The sequence below is a fragment of the Colletotrichum tamarilloi genome, assembly GCF_030869305.1.
Source record: "Colletotrichum tamarilloi strain Tom-12 chromosome Unknown Scaffold_215.1, whole genome shotgun sequence".
Lineage (NCBI taxonomy): Eukaryota > Fungi > Ascomycota > Sordariomycetes > Glomerellales > Glomerellaceae > Colletotrichum > Colletotrichum tamarilloi.
The window spans coordinates 19,355-38,613 of NW_026849599.1; the positions used below are offsets into that span (position 1 = coordinate 19,355).

The following is a 19,259-nucleotide window of genomic DNA, read 5'->3' on the forward strand; positions in this document are numbered from 1 at the left end:
TTGCTGCCCACAACAAAACAACAACCTTTTTTTTCCCTCTTTTTAAACTAACATCTTAGACTCCTGCTCTTTCGTACGTCGTACGTCTGCCTCGCATCACGCTAAAGTCATGCACACGACAACTCTCTTACACCAACAGCTCCATCACATTATCCACACCCGATTCCTTCATGCACCTCAACCTCGCAGCTTCCCCTCCGACTGGCCTCTCGCTACGAATAGACATATTCAAGTCCAAAGTCTCCAACAAAAAACTCCGTAGCAGGCCGAACGAAAATCAGGAAAATCGATCTGGCTCATCTCGGCTCTTTCCCATCCCTTGCTCGCCCCTCCCCCCTGCCACGCTGCTTTGCCCCATTTCTGCTGTGGGCATCTTCAGGCGCGTGCTCCAGCGGTGAGATGCAAACGCATCCTCTTCCACCCCCGGTCCATCGCTTCACCATGGTGACGGCCAACCCAACCTTGCTTTTCCTGGTTGTATCCGCACGAAGTGCGCATCAAATCGCAATCGCGGCGGTACGGACTTTATGCTTTCTTCTTTAATCTGATCTTCCCCTCTTATTCAGGTGATCATCTTCTCTTCCAGCCAAGTCCAGACCTACTCTCAGCCCGAATGGCTTCCAACTTCCTACGGAGTCGACTACGAATACATGGATAGCTGGGAAATACTGTACCCAAGCTCCCATCAGCTTTCCCCTTCTTGTTGCAAAGTCGTAATCGACTGCCCGGGAAACCATGAGTCTTGGGATGACAGTCCCATAATATCAGGCCCATGCTCCCTCTCCCTTTCCCAGCCTCCCCAGATTCGGACGAAAATCTTCATAACCGACCCGTTCAGAGCCAAGTTTGATCTCCGCAACCATTGAGTTCGCTTCTCGCCGTCGCACTGCCCGGAACTGCACCAAGTATCCGTACTGCCCAAACCTGCTCTGATCCAATCCCAATCCAAGTTGAACCCAATACACACACACACACACACGGCACAGGCCGTCCACTAGTAAGCTTCTGGGACCTGACCTGGTTCGGGGCATTTGTTACGCGCGCATTCTCGACCTTCTGCCCCTCCTCTCACCCTTGCTCTGCTGTGGCTGGTGGCTGGTAAATCCAATGGCTAGCCGCTAGCGTTCCTTGCCCTTGTCTTTTCCTCTGTCTCGGCGACGTCATCGTCGTCTTCTCTCAACCCAACTCAAGGCGCGGTTGCCCGGTGGACCTTGATGCGATCGTGATCCCGCTTGACAACCCTGCAGCTCAAACCAACCCGTGGCATTATCGCACTTCGCCATGGCCGAGAGATGGGATAATGTGCATGGCTTTCTGGTATAGCTTATGACCCGCACTCCAAGTGTACGCCTCCAGCCACCGGAGAACAATCAACTTTTGTTGTGTAATTCTCTGTACGTAAGAGCGTGACTTCAAGTTGTTGAGTCTGAACTTCCATTCTTGAGGAAATGCGCCTTCCTAAAAACAACTCAGGCGTACGAAGCGACACCCTGACCAAATAAGGTAGTCACCATGAGAGGTATCTTTCGATACCTTGGGCAAGGCGAAAATAGAGCACAGCTGATTGACCATCGGAACTATTATACTTTACCAAGGTTGCCGGATAGCTAAACATCGCATAGGCATTTCAAAAGTCACATTGCCTTACAATCGTACAACAATGATCAGTAGTCATTCTGTCGAGAATGTCATCCTTTAGTTCAACCACTACGACAAAGTGCAACGATGACTGGGTAAAGACGTGGGTCTCGTCCGCCAAGCCTAATAAGGAAGGCGGATAGTGCTCCGTAGACTGCCTTCCGCATGTGACATGGGCGACGTTCTTTTCGCCAAGCCCTACGATCCTCTATGAAGACGAGTCGCTTAGGATCCATCCGTCCTTGCCCAAAAGCGACTCATAGAATTGGATTTCAATCGAAGTACAGAATCTCATGGTACCGCAGCGACTGACTCACCCAAGTCCGCACGTGGAAGCCTTTCAGCTTCAATCAAATCCAAGAAACTCAGTCCATGTTATACATCTTTTCCACAAGTGCACAAGTGAAAGGCTTCAATTGTCTCTGGATACGAAAACAGCCCCGCTGTGGCCGTCAAACGACACGAACAAACGACGAAACTAATGTGGCAGGCTGAGTAATCCCTCCCGAATATCATGCAATATAGAAGTACTGTCAGAGCTGATTGGCCACTTAGCATCGCGGATAGCCGAAGAGAAAGGCTATCAACTTCTTCAAAACTATATGGCTCCAGGCACGCTGCGTGATCATTCGCTGTGAATAAGAAATTTGCCTGTTGAGTGCACAGCTCATGTCTGTCAGAGTCGCATTCATCCACGAAAGTAGACTAACATTGTTCAATCGCATTGGAGGGTGATGTCTAGTCTTCTAGGCAACCAATTCAATTTCACGTCACAAACTCCGCTGAGTGAATACTTAAGTCTCGAAATCTCCAAAGCAGTGTTCAGAATATCATTTCATACCCTTCAAGACTCCAATCAATCTTGATAGTCTCACAGAAGACCAACAAGATGTATCTCAAATCCCTCATCATCGCAGCCCTCGGCCTAGCCCCAACAGCCGTCCAGGCAACCTACCCCTTCTCCAACCCAGGCGACCTCGCCGCCGCCGACAAATTCGACTACATCTGCCAAGAACACAACGGCGTGGTCCAAACCGTCAGCAACGTAGTCTACAAAGGCACCACCGCCCTCAAAATGACACAGACCTACGACCCTTCCTACACGGGGCGCTACCATTCCGAAGTCGACGTCAACGACGGCTACACGCGCGGTCAGGACCGCTTCTACGGCTTCGCCTTCCGCCTTTCGGAGTCATGGCAGTTTCAGCCGCAGTCGTACAATATCGCCCAGTTCATCGCCAACCGCCCCGGTGCGGGCTGCGGCGGGGATGATTGGATGCCGTCGAGCATGCTCTGGCTCGAGGGCGACCAGCTCACGTCGAGGATCGTGAGCGGGCAGTATCGCCAGCCGGATTGCGGGCGGAGTATTGTAAAGTATGGGAACTTGACGACGGTTGAGCGCGGGGTGTGGCATCGGGTTGTGATTCAGGCTAGCTGGCGGAGTGATGCGACTGGGTTTTATAAGATTTGGTATGATGGGGTTAAGGTGTTGGAAAAGTACAACGTTGCGACGACGGTGAATGATGATAGTACTTTTCAGTTCCGTGTTGGGTTGTATGCGAATAGTTGGTATGATCAGGGCAAGTTGGATGGGGATCAGGGGTTCCGCCAGGTGTGGTTTGACGAGATTGCTGTTGACTCGACTTACAAGGCGGTGGACCCTGATCAGTGAATTCGAGAGTATGGACCTCAGGGGAGCCAGTCGATTGACACTAAAGGAACATTCTTGTGGCTTGGGGCATGGGATAAGCCTACTTGGAGAGTGTGCTCATGTTTTCAGTCAACCAATAAAGTAGGTTGGAAGAGATTAGAATCTAGTTTTGTAATTTCACTCGTCCTATCAATACGACAAGACCAGTCCGATTTCCGGCATAGCCAGGAATCTTGTGTTACAGCTCCGGAAGAATTTCCTCTACTGTAAAAGTTACGTCATGCTTCAATAGCATGAAAGATGTGGAAAGCGCTGCGGGTGGCAATGACTGATTAGGTAGGATTTAAAATGCGGCAACTAGTTTCATTCTCCTGTGCAGTTGCTGCGTGATACGAAAAGTACGAGATGCAATGGTCATCTGCGAATTGCTTTAGTTCTCGTAAGTACCTATCTCATATCAAGAACTTGTTCGTTACCTTATGTAAGGTAGTAACTATAGTGTACTTCCCGCTTGATGTGTAACGTCGTTGTCTTATGTACAATAAGGAGTCTCCCTCCTATAATCGCTGTTTCCAATATCGTGTTTTCATAGTGGCAGTCCCTTTGTATAAGGTACCTCATCATATAATCTAGGTCGTGATCTTTTTTTAGGCCAGTTGTGTTTATCCTTGACAATACAGCATCCTTCCAGCACCTCACCTCATCAGGAATTCGTAAAGTCCGTTAACAAAACCCGAGATTTCGGGATTTTGGATCTGTAGACTTACACATCACACTCCCCCGATGATCAACGACTGGTTTTAGTGGGATTCAATAGACTGCTTGAAGTCATTCGTCACGGAAACATATCTAACCAAGGCATCCTGGGTGGAATGTCTCCGTAAAGTACTTGCCTCAGTTATTAGTTGTCTCCGACCGGAGACTAAATTTAGACCCCAACGATGGGTCCTTTCGGCCGGGGTTCGTAATTGCGCTGTTTTCTTTGCTAGTTCAACTAAGGAGTTACTTCGTGTATGATTTGAAATCGTTCTGATCTTCGTTGAAAGTTCGAAGCAGCCATTTCTTGGAATGGGAACCGAGACATAACAACATTATAGACTCGGCAGAGCCGCCAAGAAAGCCTTTCGTATCGCTCTGTATGAATGCTATTTGTACAAACAAAGCTATCCGCGTGGAAACAAGATAATCACTTTATGTTGTCGCCGTCTGTTGCTAATTCCTATCCAAATCAAAAGCTTCTCATATCGCCACTCCATTATCTAGCATCAACTCTCAAGATGAATACGAGCAACGAACCCGGAACAGAAACAACCAAATTGCCCCTGCCAAACCAAGAACCTCCCCGAGTTTCAACAGCCCCCAGAACCGCCCCAGATGGCGGCTATGGCTGGATCGTCACGACCTCCATCGCAATCATTTACGCGCACTCATGGGGCATCAGTGCAGCGTATTCCGTCTTCCTCGCCCACTACATCAGATCCGACACATTCCGCGGCACAAGTGCGCTTGTCTACGCTGCGATAGGCTCCCTCAGCATAGGCATCACCCTCGTCATGTCACCACCGGCCACGATCATGGCGCGCGAGTTAGGGACTAGGCCCACGATGCTCCTCGGGGCAGTCTTACAGTCTGCTAGTCTCGTATGCGCGAGCTTTTCGACTAGAGTATGGCACCTCTCTCTCTCACAAGGCTTGCTCTTCGGCGTCGGCATGGGACTGCTGTTCTTGCCTTCATACGGCATCGTAGCTCAATGGTTCACCGCCCGGCGCGCTCTAGCCAACGGCGTCGCGATTGCAGGCGCAGGACTGGGCGGCTTGACGTACTCGCTTGCCGTGGGCGCCATGATGGACAGTATGGGACTACCCTGGGCCTATCGAGTTCTCGCCATCGTCTCCGGCATCGCGAACGTCGTTTCGATTCTTCTTATCCGGACGCGCTATGGAGAGACTAGAGCCAAACGGTTGGCTCTGGATGTCTCTCTGTTCAAGAGGGTGGATTATCTCCTGATTCTGGGCTTTGGCGCGTTCAGCATGCTTGGATACTTCATTCTCATCTTCGCACTGGCAAACTACGCAAACGTCATCGGCTTGGACCCCTCTCAGGCTTCCCAAGTCTCGGCGGTCTTCATGCTCGGTCAGGCGGTGGGACGCCCCGCCATCGGATGGCTGAGTGATCGGTTCGGGCGTATCAACGTCACATTACTAATGACTTTGGTGACAGGGATACTCTCCCTTGTTTTCTGGGTCAACGCAAAGTCGTTTGAGGCGTTGATCACGTTTGCTTTTGTCGTAGGCCTTCCCGCCGGGGTTTTCTGGGTTAATGCTGCGCCTGTGATTGCTGAAGTTCTGGGTACGGAGAATTTGGCGTCCGGTCTGAGTCTGTTGTGGTTGATGATGGTTGTTCCTTCGACGGTGAGTGCGCCTATCGCGCTGGCGATATACATGAGGACGGGAACGTATCTTGGGGCTCAGTTGTTCACGGGATTCACATTTCTTGCTGCTGCGGCTTGCGTTGTTGTTTTACGCCAATATCAGATCAGAATCCAAAGGAAGGCTTTAGGATCCGACCCCGATTCTTCGGAAGAAGATGGAACAGAAACTCCAAGCTTTAGGAGGAGCAAGGGTCTAAGGGGAGTATCTACTTGTTGGAAGGTGGTGTGATGGCCGTATAATCTTCAAAAGGATATTGTTTCAGTGGATTTCAGAGAAACTTCATTTAGGTAAGGTACGATGGGCATTTCACTTATTTGAGATTAGGCTGACCAAAGAGATGTCAAGTCCTATCTGACATGGACTATTCATTCACTGGATCATCCAAGCACAAAATTCAGAACAATTATGATTATTATTGGGAACGCCATCGAAGGCATGTTTAAGTCTATGACCACACTCGTATCCAAGTCTTCGTTTTATGCAATTTTACCCCGCCGAGCCATCGGCTCAAACCAATGCGAATGAAAGAAACCAAACACCTGACCTCTCCTCTAATAGCGCCGGAAGAAACAACTCTAAGTAGAAGATAAGAAGCCACAGAGAAAATTACGGGCACCACATTTCAACTTTGACGCCACGAAGCTCGTCCATGATACCAAAGTCCAAACCATGTTGACGGAAAGCGACGATAATCATGTCGAACGTCTCAAGGGTCTCCTTGTTCCACTTCTCATCAGCCAAGCGAGGCGCGACAGGCACGGCGCTCTGCTTGACGAGGGGATCCGCGTACATGACATCGACCTCGCCGGAGCGGACAAAGGCCTTGACGAGGTCAACACCCGGTGAGTTGCTCAGGACAGACTGGCCGGCCTTGAAGCCCACACCGACGACGAGAACACGAGGCCGTACTAGAGCCGAGGCAGCTCCAGCTTTGGCATCTCTCGTCAACGAATCGATAGCGCGGCGAGCAATAGCGGCGGGTCGCGCATTCATCTTCTCGGCGGCGGCTTCCAGCAGGGGGAAAGCGCTGTTGGAGAGGAGGTAGTACGGGTTGACGGGGATGCAGTGGCCACCGACGCCGAGGGAAGGGGTGTAGGGCATGTATCCAAAGGGTTTGGAGGCGGCGGCGGCGGCGACCTCGTACGGGTCAATGCCGTGAGGGATGCAGGCGTCTGCCATTTCGTTGGCGAAGGCGATGCACATCATGAGCTGGCAGTTCTCGTAGAGCTTCATCATCTCGGCGACCTCTGTGCGGCTAACGGGCACGAGGCGGTCAAAGACTTGGTTGTAGAGGCGCATGACGGAGGCCAGCGACCCGGGGATCTCGTCGTCGAGGCCAGAGACGATCTTGGGGATCGCGTGGCAGGGGGGCTCGATGCGTCCTGGGTCGACGCGCTCTGGAGACATGCCTGCGTAGAAGCCGTGAGCGGTGGCGACGGGGCCGAGAAGGCTGCGGGTCATGCCTACTGCGACGGAGCTCTCTATTACGACGGTGGAACCCGGTCGAGCGTGCTGGGCGACTGTGGCGATGGCGGACTGGAGGTAGGAGGTGTCGATGGACTTGTCCGCCTTGAGAAGAGTAGGGACGGAGATGAGAAAGTGGGTGGCCTCGTGGAGGTCTGCCTTGGAGGTTGTGAAGCGGATGCGTTCGCTTGGGAGCTCCTCACGGATCTCGCTGATTCTCTTCTCTGACACATCGAAGCCGAGGACGTCGTAGTGGGCAGAGAACGACTCGACGAGGTGAGTGCCGACGTAGCCGACGCCGATGACAGCCACGAGGGGTTGGTCATTGGGGTCGACGACGGGAGAAAGGTCGCGGACACGGTCGTTGTGAGAGAAAGGGTGCTCCTTGTACTCTGGCGGGGGCGTGACAGGTGTGAGGGGGAGGTCAAAGTGGGCCTTGAAGGTGTCGAAGCCGGGAAGGTTGAGGCCCAATGCTTCGGGAGGATGTGTAGGAGGTGCCGGCACAGAAAGGCTGCGGCTGTGGAAGGATGGCTTGTCGATGGTGACCCTCATTTTGAAGAGTTATTATGCAAATATTGAGAAGGAAGCGAAGTCGAAGTGATAGAGACAGATGAGGAAGAAGTATCACAACTAGAGTTCTCTATCGATCTGGGCTTCTGGAGATGATGTTCTTCTATGATCTTGTGTGAGTGGATGAGGAATAGGAATGTGTAGATGCGGACTTGAAGGTGGGATTATATGGAAATCTTTGAGGCTGGAAAAGGGATTGGAATCAGATGCAAAATGAAGTTGCGTAAAGATCTCCATCAAAGTTTTCCCAGCTCTGCTCACTCCTGCCAAGATGTGCTGCAAATTTCCTCCTCCACGCAATCGGTTGAATGCCCGATGAGCGTAGCGAACAAGTTCGGACGAGTACGGTGGAATAGTCAAGCTCTCGCCATTCCCAATACGGAATACCAGACCGAGAAAACGCCATGAGGTTGAAAACTTCTGCATCGTGAGATTAGGGGGCAAAAGTAAATAACGCTGTTCAGCCTCATGGCTCAGTTCCGGTAGTGGATCTTGGCAGAAGCATACGCACATTGTTGTAGTAGCGTACCGCCAAAAATGAGAGATTTCGAGATTGACAACGCTGATTGTGTCAACCGTCAACGGTTGGCGGACTCATTGGCATCTGAGCACAGTTCACCTCTGCTTTCTTTTCCTTATCAGTGTGGATCGTATTAGTGGCATCCATGGTATTCGAATCCATATTGTATGGTACCCCCATCCATGGCAAACCGAGTTCTTGATCGGGAAGTACCGAATGCCACTCTTCCAGGGGAAAGAATTGGGGAACGACGCAGGTATATGTTCAGCCTCATTGCCTATTTGGGAGGCGGCAGTTGATGGTGTGAAGGAGAATACTCATGAGAGTCCACATAAAGCTTATTAGTGTTGTTCTAGTCCGGGGTGTGGGCGGAAGCATGTGGTGTGGAGGAAGTTGGAAGGCGGATGTTGAGGGGGTGGAGTCAGGAGCAAAGTCGTCTAAGCGAGGAGGAAAGTGACAGACCGGATATGCAACTAGGGCGTAGAGCGCTAAGCCCCGGGGAACACACCTTTCACGACAAGCGCGGCAGGCAAGCCACATGGCGCCCCTAGTATTCCTTTTTTCTGTCTCGTTCCTGCGTCAACTCCTTTTCTCTGCAGGTATCTTCATGCAACGTCCGTTGACTAAGATCGTGTGTCTTGATCAAATCAAGGCTTACGGCAACGCCGCCGGCCGTTGCTTCGACTTGTCCCGATTCCATTGTTCGTGACTTCATCGAGTTTCTTCCTGCGGACCGTTGAGCTTAGGCTCGGTACCTGTACTCAATACGTTCTCCATTGCCTCAAGAACATGGATATGAGAACCAGGATGTATCGTTCAGCTTCAATCAACTGGACAGGCATATTCCAGCACTATCAGCTGCCAAGACTACATTGACCGTGCTGAACGTCCCTGAGCGGTGGGCAAGCACAGGGGCTCCGAGGTAAGGCTGCCAGCTAGCCAGTCACAGCTTTCGCAACTAGTAGCCGCTAAAAACAAAAGGTTTGATGACACTTGGCATCGCCGGCAGTAAAACAATGTCCCCCAGATAACCCATTCCCAGAGGTTTGGGCCCGTCCCGAATCCTTCGTCCCTTTCCTAGAGGGTCTTGTCTCACGTCTATCCCAGCAAAGGATATGATCAGCGCAGTCAAGAGATTCCCCGAGATCCAGCCAAGCTTCAGGGTCTGGACCTGCATCTGGGGTCTAGATCTCTTTACTTTTATGTCGAATACTTTATGACTCCGGAGAAAAATACATCATGGAGCTGTTGTATCGTCAAGTAACATGAATAAGTTCGGCGTGCCCTACAAGACGACATGAACAGCATACCTGTTCCATCGGACAATTCCGGCCGACTGACAATACGCTTTGACACATATGTACTGGCGTCAAACACAGTACTGCGTATGCCTTCTTCCAATGCTTCCGTCCAAGAGACCGGAAAGTGGGCAAAAAGAGCACTAGCAAGACGTCGAGGGCAAAAGAGGCCAGACTTCTAATGGCGATGTGGAAGGCGATTGCGCAATTGCAGCAAATTTTCACAACTCCTTTCGCCGGGGCGCTAATGTGCTTCGAGATTGGGGGCTGAAAGCCACACGCGGGATCCCTGGATATTGCCTAGAGTCATCATATTCCATCGGCCATGGCTTGACTTAGGGCCTTGGCATTTAAGCTTAATCCAAGCTTGGTGGCGTGGATTGCGGAAAGTTTTCTCGACCCTATTCGTAGCTGCTTCAGACCCCTACGAGCATATTGGTGCTAACGGAAAGGAACTACACAGATCCTTATTGATGCATAGTCCCTCAGCCGCCTGCGGCTAACTTGTGTCGAGCGTCTCAACACCAGCAATCCCGGGGCTAATACCAGGAATCGGACCTGCGATGTTTACTTTATGCACTTTCCGAAGTGGTATACTACTGCCGACGTTATTATCCGATTTTCTCGAGTCGCTGGCTGAAGCTAGTCTGTGTTGGGGAATTTCCACAATCTTGGCTGGCTGTTTACTAGATGTTACCTGGGTACAGCTTCATAGACCACAGGCATCTTGTAAGGTGCTCAGACATTTGGCTGACGAAGAGATTTTGTTGCCGTACTACAGCCAATCAGTCACACTGAGGGCCACCTCTCTGTCCGCTCGAATGCGGAAGGCTGCGGTATATTCCCAGACTGACAGCGGTGGAAGAGCTAGGGCCGCAAAGTATGGAGTCCTGACTTTGACACAATCGGCTTCTTGGCCTCATTAGGAATCAGTCGTATTCCTGTCCCAAGGTCTTGGGTCAACAGCAACCTGATAGCCGAACCTACCACAGACTACCTGATTTGGTCCTCGCAGTTTTTCGGTGTTCTGCCGCGTCATGCCGGAGCTGATGATGGGTAATCTTACATGCCTCAATACCAAGATTTTGCTCAGGCTAGTGGATCTGAGCTCGCATGGAAAGCTCCAGGGCCTCGACGAGAGGGCAGCTATGGGGGCGGCAATCACCCCGATCAAGTCGATCAAAAGTGTGCCTTCTTGCAAAGTCCGAGATGTTTCCTTTCTACTCTTTCTCTCTTGTTGCATCCTCATCCTGAGCTTCACATCCAACAATCCTCACCATTCGTGGTGTCCAGTCTTTACTCCCGACGTATTGTCGGTGCCATTCTTTCACAAGGATACTCTGTATCCTGTCCATTCTCTCTACCATCCTGAACTCATCGGACGCTTCCGCTCGCTACGTTCTGAGTATAGCTCAGTACCACGCAAAGTGTGTCTAATGTCCACAGTATCACTCAAATCCCGAAAGTGAAGCTATTCAGGACACCATGGGTCACCCAGAAATTTCCCGCCCACAGCCTGTGCATACAGATGAAAAGCGTTGGACTGTAAAGACTCTATCACAGAGGCTTAGCACACAATTTGCAACATCTGAGCGGCCTCCTTCCCGTGTGTTTCGTCCCGGAACACCCAACTCCTGGAGAAGTCAAGGAGAGTGGGATGCCTACTCTGCCGCCAGCGACAGCAGACCCAATTCACCCCGTACGTCCATCTCATCCAGGGACTCCAACGTAAGCGGAAGACGCAAGACAAGCGGAGGCAGAAGCACCCTCAGCCAAGATGATGGCCAAGCCGAGAAGCCGTCAAAGTTCGTCACCGACTACGGCTGGCCAATCCTCTCGGATCCCCTGAACCCCAACAAGAAGCTCACCCCGAGAGAGTTGACAATGCAGCGAATTGCATTCATCCTCATCGTCTTTTGTCTCAACATCGCACTTGCTGCCGTTGCATGCTTTGGCAACACCGGCTTGGCGACACTCGTTTTCATCCTGTTTGTCAAGTGCAAGGATTTCCTGTCCTCGCTGCTCTCCCTCATCTGCCTCATCGGAACATCTATCTACAAGCACTTTCGCCCACCTGCCCCCGTCTCCCAACGATGGATTCTCTCGCTGATCCCAGCTTACTCGGAGAGCGAGGAGCAACTAATCAAGACGGTCTACTCTCTCCGCGACAATGGCTGCGAGCCGCACAAACAAGTCATGTGCATCGTCTTGGACGGAAAGCCGCGCAACATTAAGCGCGAGTTCTCCCGCATCGTTGTCGACATTGAACGCCCCTACCACTCCCTTAAGTACAAAAAGGGTACACTCAAAATTACCGCCGGCTTCATGCAGGATGTGCCCGTCATCGTCATCGAAAAGGTCAAGAACAGCGGCAAGAAGGACTCCCTCATCCTCACCCACGACCTCTTCAACGCCCCCCGAGAGAACATGCCCACATACACCCGCCTCCTCCGCGAAGAAATCTGGCGCACCATTCTCCCGCCTCTGACCGAGGGCACCGGCTTCAAGAACTTTGACATGGTCTTTTGCACAGACGCCGACTCCGTCATCCACCAAGGTTGCGTCGCCAAGCTCGCCAACGCCCTCGCCCGCGAAAAGAACGCCATCGCCAGCTGCGGCATCGTCCTCGTCGAGCTCGAACCGGGCTACGAGTGGTCTTTCTGGAACCTCTACCAGCAGCTGCAGTACACCTTTGGCCAGTTCGTCCGGCGTCGCGCAGAAGGCTTCATCGGAAAAGTTACCCGCCTCCCCGGCTGCGTCACTATGGTCGCCGTCCGCGAGGAGATGGCCGGCGCCATCGCCAAATATGCGCGCCCCGTCAAGGAAGACTGGGTTGTTCACCACCAGGTCCAGAACCTCGGCACCGACCGTCGTCTGACGTACTGCATGCTCAGCCAGTCCTCCAAGCTGCAGACAATCTTTGTGCCCGACGCCGTCTCCGAGACAGTCGCGCCGCAGTCCTTCAAGCACTACGTCCACCAGCGCCGGCGGTGGGGTTCCAACGCCTACTTCAACAACTACTTCTACTGCGGCGGCGAGAACATGATCCTCATCACGCGAATCGCTGCTGCCATTGACATTGCCCGGCAGACGCTAGTGTACTACCGCGTCCTCAACACAATCCTCTTCATTCGCGCGCTCATCCAGGCTTTCAACCCTTGGGATATTCTCCCGCTGCTTGTGGTGGGCCAATTCCCCGTTATCTGGTTTTGTGTCTGCTTGGCCGTTGAGCCAGCTCTGCGCCAGCGCGCCCACAAGATTATTCTCGGATTCTTTGTCAACAAGCTCGTCTCGCCGTTCATGTCCATCATCATCTTCTCAGCTGTTGCCAAGAATCTCGGCAACGCTGTTTGGGGCATGTCTGGCGTCACCGCATCGTCTGCTGCACCGCCTCCTGTTCCCAAAGATAAGCTCTCAGAGGCAGAAGAGGGCAAAGGCGGCGCTGAGAGGCCGGAAAGCCCCATCTCTCGGCCTCCCTCGCCGCCAGAAGTGCTCTAAGCCACAAATTTGGCATATGATTCACCTGAAGGCATGTTTGGACCTTCTAATCATCCATTTCACCATTCCATTCTTAGACATGAGTCACCTAATTCATTCCTGTTGATTTTATTTTTGTATTTTGCCCCGAAAAGATCCTGTGTAGATGATGTGCTTAGACTTAGTACATAGAGGAGTTGTAATTTTCATAAAATTCATTGTACATATTCAAACTCTCTGTGCTCCTGAACGATAGTCAAAAACGAAGCTACGCACTTCGGGCGCCTGCATAAAGTCGTGGCATTCTCTTGTCCACATTTGATACTTCCCAGGAGTTCACCATCTGGTATCGCAAGATCACTGCATGCACCAAGTTTAGCCGTGAAAATCCGAGACGAAAATTCCATGTAAGCCATACGTGAGTCCACAGACCAACACTGTCAGCACTTTCATGGACCGCAATTCAAAAATTCGCTTAAGTTTTCATTTTTCGGTCTTGTCAGTGAAGTCCATAGCAGAAGCGTCCTCTTAGGCTATGTCTGTGCTCATGCCACTATTCACTTTCTATCAATACATCACATGCAGGAACCCGGCAGGCATTGATGCGGTGCTTAACAATCAAGAGCCTGCAGTTGCTGTTTATGAGCTGAAAGAACTAGTCGTCAAGCGCGGAGTGCCTCAAGCCACAGGTAGCCGAAGAAGTTTAGTCCGGGGGTGCTGGGGAACATATCTGCGCAGCAACAGGGGTCCATATTAACATTTTAGCTTCAAGACACGCGGCTCGGCGACTCAGGTCTAACCAGAATTGAAGCTAAGTTGGTGCCGTTTCTTTTCTTCTCCTGAGTCAACCCCTGGTGTGCTGGATCTAGGCGTGAAGAAAGGAGGGGAGTATACTATACGCCTTTTGGCTTAGATGGTTTATGCACATAACGAGTGAGTACGTATTGCCGGCCACAGTCCCCCATCCCGCGTGCCGCCCGGACGGAGCCCTCCGCGGCTTTTTTTTTTTACTTCCCGCCCCCAATTTCCCGCTCCGTTGGGAAACCTCTCCGAACAAAACTAGTGAACTAACAACTGCGCCATAAAGGTCAGCACATGAACAAGAAAACGTCGCCTTATGCCAAAATTGAGATTAGACCAGGATGGCATAGTAGCTGCCACAGCTACGTTCAAAGTAGCAGGTTCCGGAGACTTGGGCCCGGTAGCCCGCGAAGGCCGATATCCACCGACTTTTTCTTTTGCACAATCTCGGAGATGAGTCTATTCCTTGATGAGGCATCGCCTTTTCTTACAATACCAGCGCAACGGCAAGCTAATTCCTAGCGAGGGCTATCTCTTTCTAGCCTCAGATTCGCCTCCAAGATCTTACTGGCTCATGTGCGAAGGACCATCAACAACGTTTCCCAAGCTAGGCCCTGGGTCTTGACTTACACATGCCAAGTCCATCAACGTGTCAGGTCACCAGCCATTCTACCATTTCAATATGGGGAAGTCAAAGTGGTCCACCGCCAGTGCGGACCACGGAATCACCGCATGTGTGTCGTAAGCTATCGAGCGATAGTCACCATTCCCACGCAAGCCTCATGCCATTTTCTCAACATTGACTCGCAATGCCATGTCAGCTGCAAAGGCGTAATCGGAAAACAATCTCGTGAGAGACTTATGGATTCAGGGTCCAAGTTCTAGACCATCTCTGGCAACACCTTCAACATTATATAATAACCAGAACATCGACGAGCATACTCACAATCTTTTATCCTCATCAGCCTCTTCAGACCACTGCCAGTCACCGAGCCCTCACTCACTCTCCCACACTCTTTCCCACAACTTGCTTCCTGCGAGATTCCACTCTTTTCCCACCTACAGTCACTCACTTCTGTCGCTCACTTGCACAAAACGCACCTCATAACAATGCATTTCATCAAGTCTCTCGTCAGCCTCCTCCCCATCGCGGGCATGGTCTCGGCCGCAGCCATCTCCGGCACCTCTGCAGCCGCAGATGCCGCCATCACTGCCTCCGCCGCAGTCGCCGTCAACGACGGCGATGGCTCCATTCCCGCCTCCGTGGCCAGCGGTCTCAGCGACAAGGCCATCACCGCCGTCATTGACACCACCACCTCCGTCACCAAGACCATCAAGACCACCGTCACCACTGAGAGCAAGACCTACACGGCCACCTCTCGCACCACCATCGCCACTGAGAACCTCACTCTCACCTACACCCAGCGCACCACTGCCTCCACCACCACCCTCGCCCTGACCTACACCTCTCGCACCACGGCAGCCGTCCAGACTCTCGTCCTCACGGCCACCGTTCGCACCACCGCATCCACCACTACCCTCACCCGCACCGCTCGTGCCACGGTTGAGGCCTCTGAGACTGTCACCGTCACTCCTACAGTTACCGGCGAGCCGTCCACCATCCACTCCACCGTCCTGGACGTCACCACTCTCCCCTCCACCGAGTACTCCACCTCCACGGCCTACTCCACCGTCTACCTCGACGAGACCACCACCGTGCCCACAGTCGTCTACGCGACCGAGTACACCACCGAAACCCGCGTCTCTACCGTCAACGAGATCACCACCCTCGGAAGCACCGTCTACACCACCGCCACCGCTGTCGTCGACACCACGGTCTACGAGACGGAAGTCGCCACCGTTGAGTCCACCCAGTACAATATCGCCACGGTTCCTACGACCATCTACTCCACTGAGATCGTGCCCACCACGGCTTACCGCACCGAGGTTGTCAACGCCACCATCACTGCCTCCGTCACGGAGACGGCCACGGCTACGATCACGCAGACGGCCACTGTTCCTGCTGACCAGAGCGTCTGCCTGTACCGCTATGCCTATATCACGCGCACCCAAACGGCGAGCGTCGCGCCCAAGTACTCCACCTACACGGTTTCCACCATTACCTGCCTGGCTGCCCAGCCTACCTGCGACTCTCGCACCGGCAACTGCAACAAGTTTGCTCGTCTGGTCCTCAGCGCCGAGCCTACCTCTACCTAAGTCTGTCTTTGAGACGCGGACTAAGCCAAGGCCAAAAGTAGCTATACTAGCAGCGAGGGCAACAAACATGTACCCTCCATTGAGGCCAGCAGCCTATTCTTCTTTTTGTTTTTGTAGTGCCCGGTTTATAAGTGTTATACATGAAGCATAGCGTTATGCATCGGGGGGATAGGATTTTATGTAATGAGTTATGCGGGGTATACTTCGATTCTTCTGCTGGGCCTCAGGGATACAGACAAGGTACTTTAATCAAAAGTTGGGAATAAATTGCTTCGGTCTTATGATGCCAGCGCTTGGTGGTGAACAGAATGACGATGTGAGATGCCGGAGACGACGAACATAATCGCAGCAGCCAGGCTGTATAGTGCCCGAAGAGTGAGCAACATCTGATAAGAATGGTTGGTGATGGCTTGGCCACCACGCATCTAGGGCGAACATATTTTAACTAAAGAATTGAAGTGTATGGTGGCGCTCTGTGTGCGCTCACTCAGGCCTCCTCCGCACCGGCAAAGATGGCGACACCAAATGACCGGGTCCACGTGCTCCCCTCGCTGTCCTTGATACTGATCTCAAGATGATCAATGCCAGCCTCAGCGCCAGCAGCATACGTAGCCTTACCCCCACTAACAGTAACCTCTCCCTTCTTTGCCCCAGAAACCGTAAACGTAGGCTCCTTGAACCCCAGAGCCAGAGCAGCAAGGTCAACCTCGACAGACTTGGAAGGCGAAACATACGCGTGAGGATCAGCCATGAAGTTGAGATACCCCTCGATGGGAGTGTACCCATCACCACCAGTTGACCCATCCCACCAATCCGCAATACCGTCTCCATCAGCATCCCAGCTGGCTGCGCGCGTAACAGTAGGGAAATCCTCGAGCCCGCCCGCGTCCTTGGGGTCGTCAATGAGGCCCTTCTTGCCCGACACGGAGCCGACGTAGGTAGCGGTTCCCGTGGCCGTCTCGTTGACGATACGGGCGTCGTGGATGTCGCGGACGGGCTGGCTGGCGCCGCTGTCAGAGAGCACGCGCTTGTAAGCCTCGGTCGAGGGCTGCGTCTCGACGTGGGGCTCGAAGAACTCCTTATCGAAGAACTTTTGGTAGGTCGGGGCCGGCTCGAAGCTGACGTCGGCCCAGCAGGCGATTGTGGTGTTCTTTGTGGCGGTGCCGTCGCCAGAGGGGTACTGGACTGAGTCCTGGTTGAAGAAGCCGGGCATGGAGTTTCCGGCGCAGTAATACTGTTGCATGCCGGGCATGTTGTCCTCGTACTGTATGTATTATGTTAGCGGTAGGGATACTTCGTGTTGTGAATAACTTCCATACCTGTGCTCTGAGGGCGTAGGGAAGCGTGGAGGCCGGCCCATGCTTGTAATAATTTCCTACAAAGTTGACCTTCTTCGCACCGCCATCGGTAGCACGGCCACCTGTACATGTTAAGATTTCTAAATCCTCTTCATAACGCGTGTGTCACATACCAAAGTTATATACGACGTTGTTACGAATGTCAAGCTGGCCGGCAAACGCAGCGTTGTCGTCAACACCGCCGCCCATGCTCCAGCTACGACCCTCGGCGTGGGCGAGCAAGTTGTGATGGAAAGATCCGACGTCTCCGCCAATCGTGGCGCTATAGCCGTGAGCAGTGCCGTTGGGGTAGTTCTTGTGGCCGGCGACGTTGAGAGGTTCCGAGATCATGTTGCGCTGGAAGGTGATGTTCCAAGCAGACCGCGAGCTGAAAGCCTCGTCGATCGTCCAGCCCTATTCATCGTTTGTTAACAACGTATCCTCTCGTGGCGTTTGGAAGTGAACATACCATAGAGCAGCGGTCAAAGATGCAGTGGTTTGAACCCTGCATACCCATTCCGTCGATAGTCTGCCCAGAGACCTTGCCAGGGCGCACGCGCATATGGCGGAAGATGATATCGGACGCGCCGGTCAGGCCGAGTGGGTTGCCCTGGATAACGATGCCCTTGCCCGGCGCGGTCTGGCCGGCTAGGGTGATGTACTGGTCGTTGACGGACATGCGGGAGGTGGTGGTGATGACGCCGCCGACGTCGAAGACGACGATGCGTGGGCCCTTGGCGATGGTCAGGGCGTAACGGAGAGTGCCTTCGGCTTCGGTGTCTTCGAGGCTGGTCACTTTGATGACTTTGCCGCCGCGGCCGCCACGGGCGAAGCGACTGTGAATAATGTTAGTAGACTTTACTGCGATGAGGGAGGGTAGGATTTGTATACGTACCCCCAACCTTCAGCACCGGGGAAGGCTAGCTGGGCGACGCGGAAAAAGAAGACGCGGCCAGTGTAGGTGGTTGATCCGGAGACAACATCGACTCGCCAGTAGAAGCTGTCGACGGTGTTGAGGCCTATAATAAGATCAGACAAAGTACACGGCGAATACAAAATGACATCAAGAACGTACCAGGAAGCTTGGCGCTCGTCTCCGTCACGCCCTCAGCAACGCTCTTCAAGTCCGTCTGCGACGTGCCGAGGTACACATTGTACTTGACACCCTCAGCAGAGGCGGGAGCCTGCCAAGTAGCAGTGACGCTGTCGTCCGCCGCAACCTCGATGCGCTCGTCGCGGTGCTTGGGCGTAGGGAAGCTGATCTGGTTCTGCATCGACGGGGCATCGACCTCGAACCCGTTGAGGAAAGCCCGCTTGTCGCCGCCGATGCCGGGGGTGTAGACGATCTTGATCTCCTGCGTGGCGGATGTGACTTCGAACGTAAGGTATGAGGTCGCGGCCTGCCAGATGTTGTCCACGCGCGCGGACTGCTTGACGGCCGTCAGATCAGTCTGTCCGTTGACGGAAATGTCGATCGTCGCCGTCTCGTTGAGGGCGTCCCAGGCGTTGTGCCATGTCAGCAGGCTGTGGTTGCCCGGCACGAGACCCTTGATCGTGAGCGTGATCGGTGAGCCATCCTTGTTGGAGTTGCTAATGCCCTCGTTGACAATGCGCTCGCCCAAGGAGGAGAGGATGCGCGTGTACTGGTAAGTCAACATACCCACTTCCTGGCACCCCCCTGTTTCTGGCACCCACAAAAACGCGAAAATCCACCACAACCCAATGCCCACCCCCAACCTCCTTTTATCACAACATTTTCAATTCGCGTCCAAATGGGCTCATCTTTTGCACATGTCTTCTTCTATATATAATGCCTCAATATACCGAAGATCAGCTTCGTCAGGCTCTCGAGGA

At 52.9% G+C, this 19,259-nt stretch overlaps 6 protein-coding genes across 6 annotated transcripts; 4 read left to right on the forward strand and 2 right to left on the reverse strand.

Annotated features, from left to right (window-relative positions):
* Positions 1-2,527: 2,527 nt before the first annotated feature.
* On the forward strand, positions 2,528-3,310 carry CTAM01_16357 (uncharacterized protein; the record flags this gene model as incomplete). Its single annotated transcript, XM_060532350.1, has 1 exon — positions 2,528-3,310. The coding sequence occupies one exon, from the start codon at positions 2,528-2,530 to the stop codon at positions 3,308-3,310; it is 783 nt and encodes a 260-aa protein (XP_060373073.1).
* A 1,256-nt stretch (positions 3,311-4,566) lies between these two features.
* Positions 4,567-5,949, forward strand: CTAM01_16358 (uncharacterized protein; the record flags this gene model as incomplete). Its single annotated transcript, XM_060532351.1, has 1 exon — positions 4,567-5,949. One exon carries the CDS (start codon positions 4,567-4,569, stop codon positions 5,947-5,949), a length of 1,383 nt encoding a protein of 460 aa, XP_060373074.1.
* Positions 5,950-6,327: 378 nt separating this feature from the next.
* CTAM01_16359 (nucleotide sugar dehydrogenase) lies at positions 6,328-7,737 on the reverse strand (the record flags this gene model as incomplete). The annotated part of the gene is made up of 1 exon (XM_060532352.1): positions 6,328-7,737. One exon carries the CDS (start codon positions 7,735-7,737, stop codon positions 6,328-6,330), a length of 1,410 nt encoding a protein of 469 aa, XP_060373075.1.
* A 3,321-nt stretch (positions 7,738-11,058) lies between these two features.
* On the forward strand, positions 11,059-13,071 carry CTAM01_16360 (uncharacterized protein; the record flags this gene model as incomplete). Its single annotated transcript, XM_060532353.1, has 1 exon — positions 11,059-13,071. The coding sequence occupies one exon, from the start codon at positions 11,059-11,061 to the stop codon at positions 13,069-13,071; it is 2,013 nt and encodes a 670-aa protein (XP_060373076.1).
* A 1,890-nt stretch (positions 13,072-14,961) lies between these two features.
* Positions 14,962-16,068, forward strand: CTAM01_16361 (uncharacterized protein; the record flags this gene model as incomplete). Its single annotated transcript, XM_060532354.1, has 1 exon — positions 14,962-16,068. One exon carries the CDS (start codon positions 14,962-14,964, stop codon positions 16,066-16,068), a length of 1,107 nt encoding a protein of 368 aa, XP_060373077.1.
* A 487-nt stretch (positions 16,069-16,555) lies between these two features.
* On the reverse strand, positions 16,556-19,063 carry CTAM01_16362 (pectate lyase; the record flags this gene model as incomplete). Its single annotated transcript, XM_060532355.1, has 6 exons — positions 16,556-17,332; positions 17,388-17,488; positions 17,540-17,819; positions 17,875-18,241; positions 18,301-18,424; positions 18,481-19,063. The coding sequence occupies 6 exons, from the start codon at positions 19,061-19,063 to the stop codon at positions 16,556-16,558; spliced, it is 2,232 nt and encodes a 743-aa protein (XP_060373078.1).
* Between the last annotated feature and the right edge of the window lie 196 nt (positions 19,064-19,259).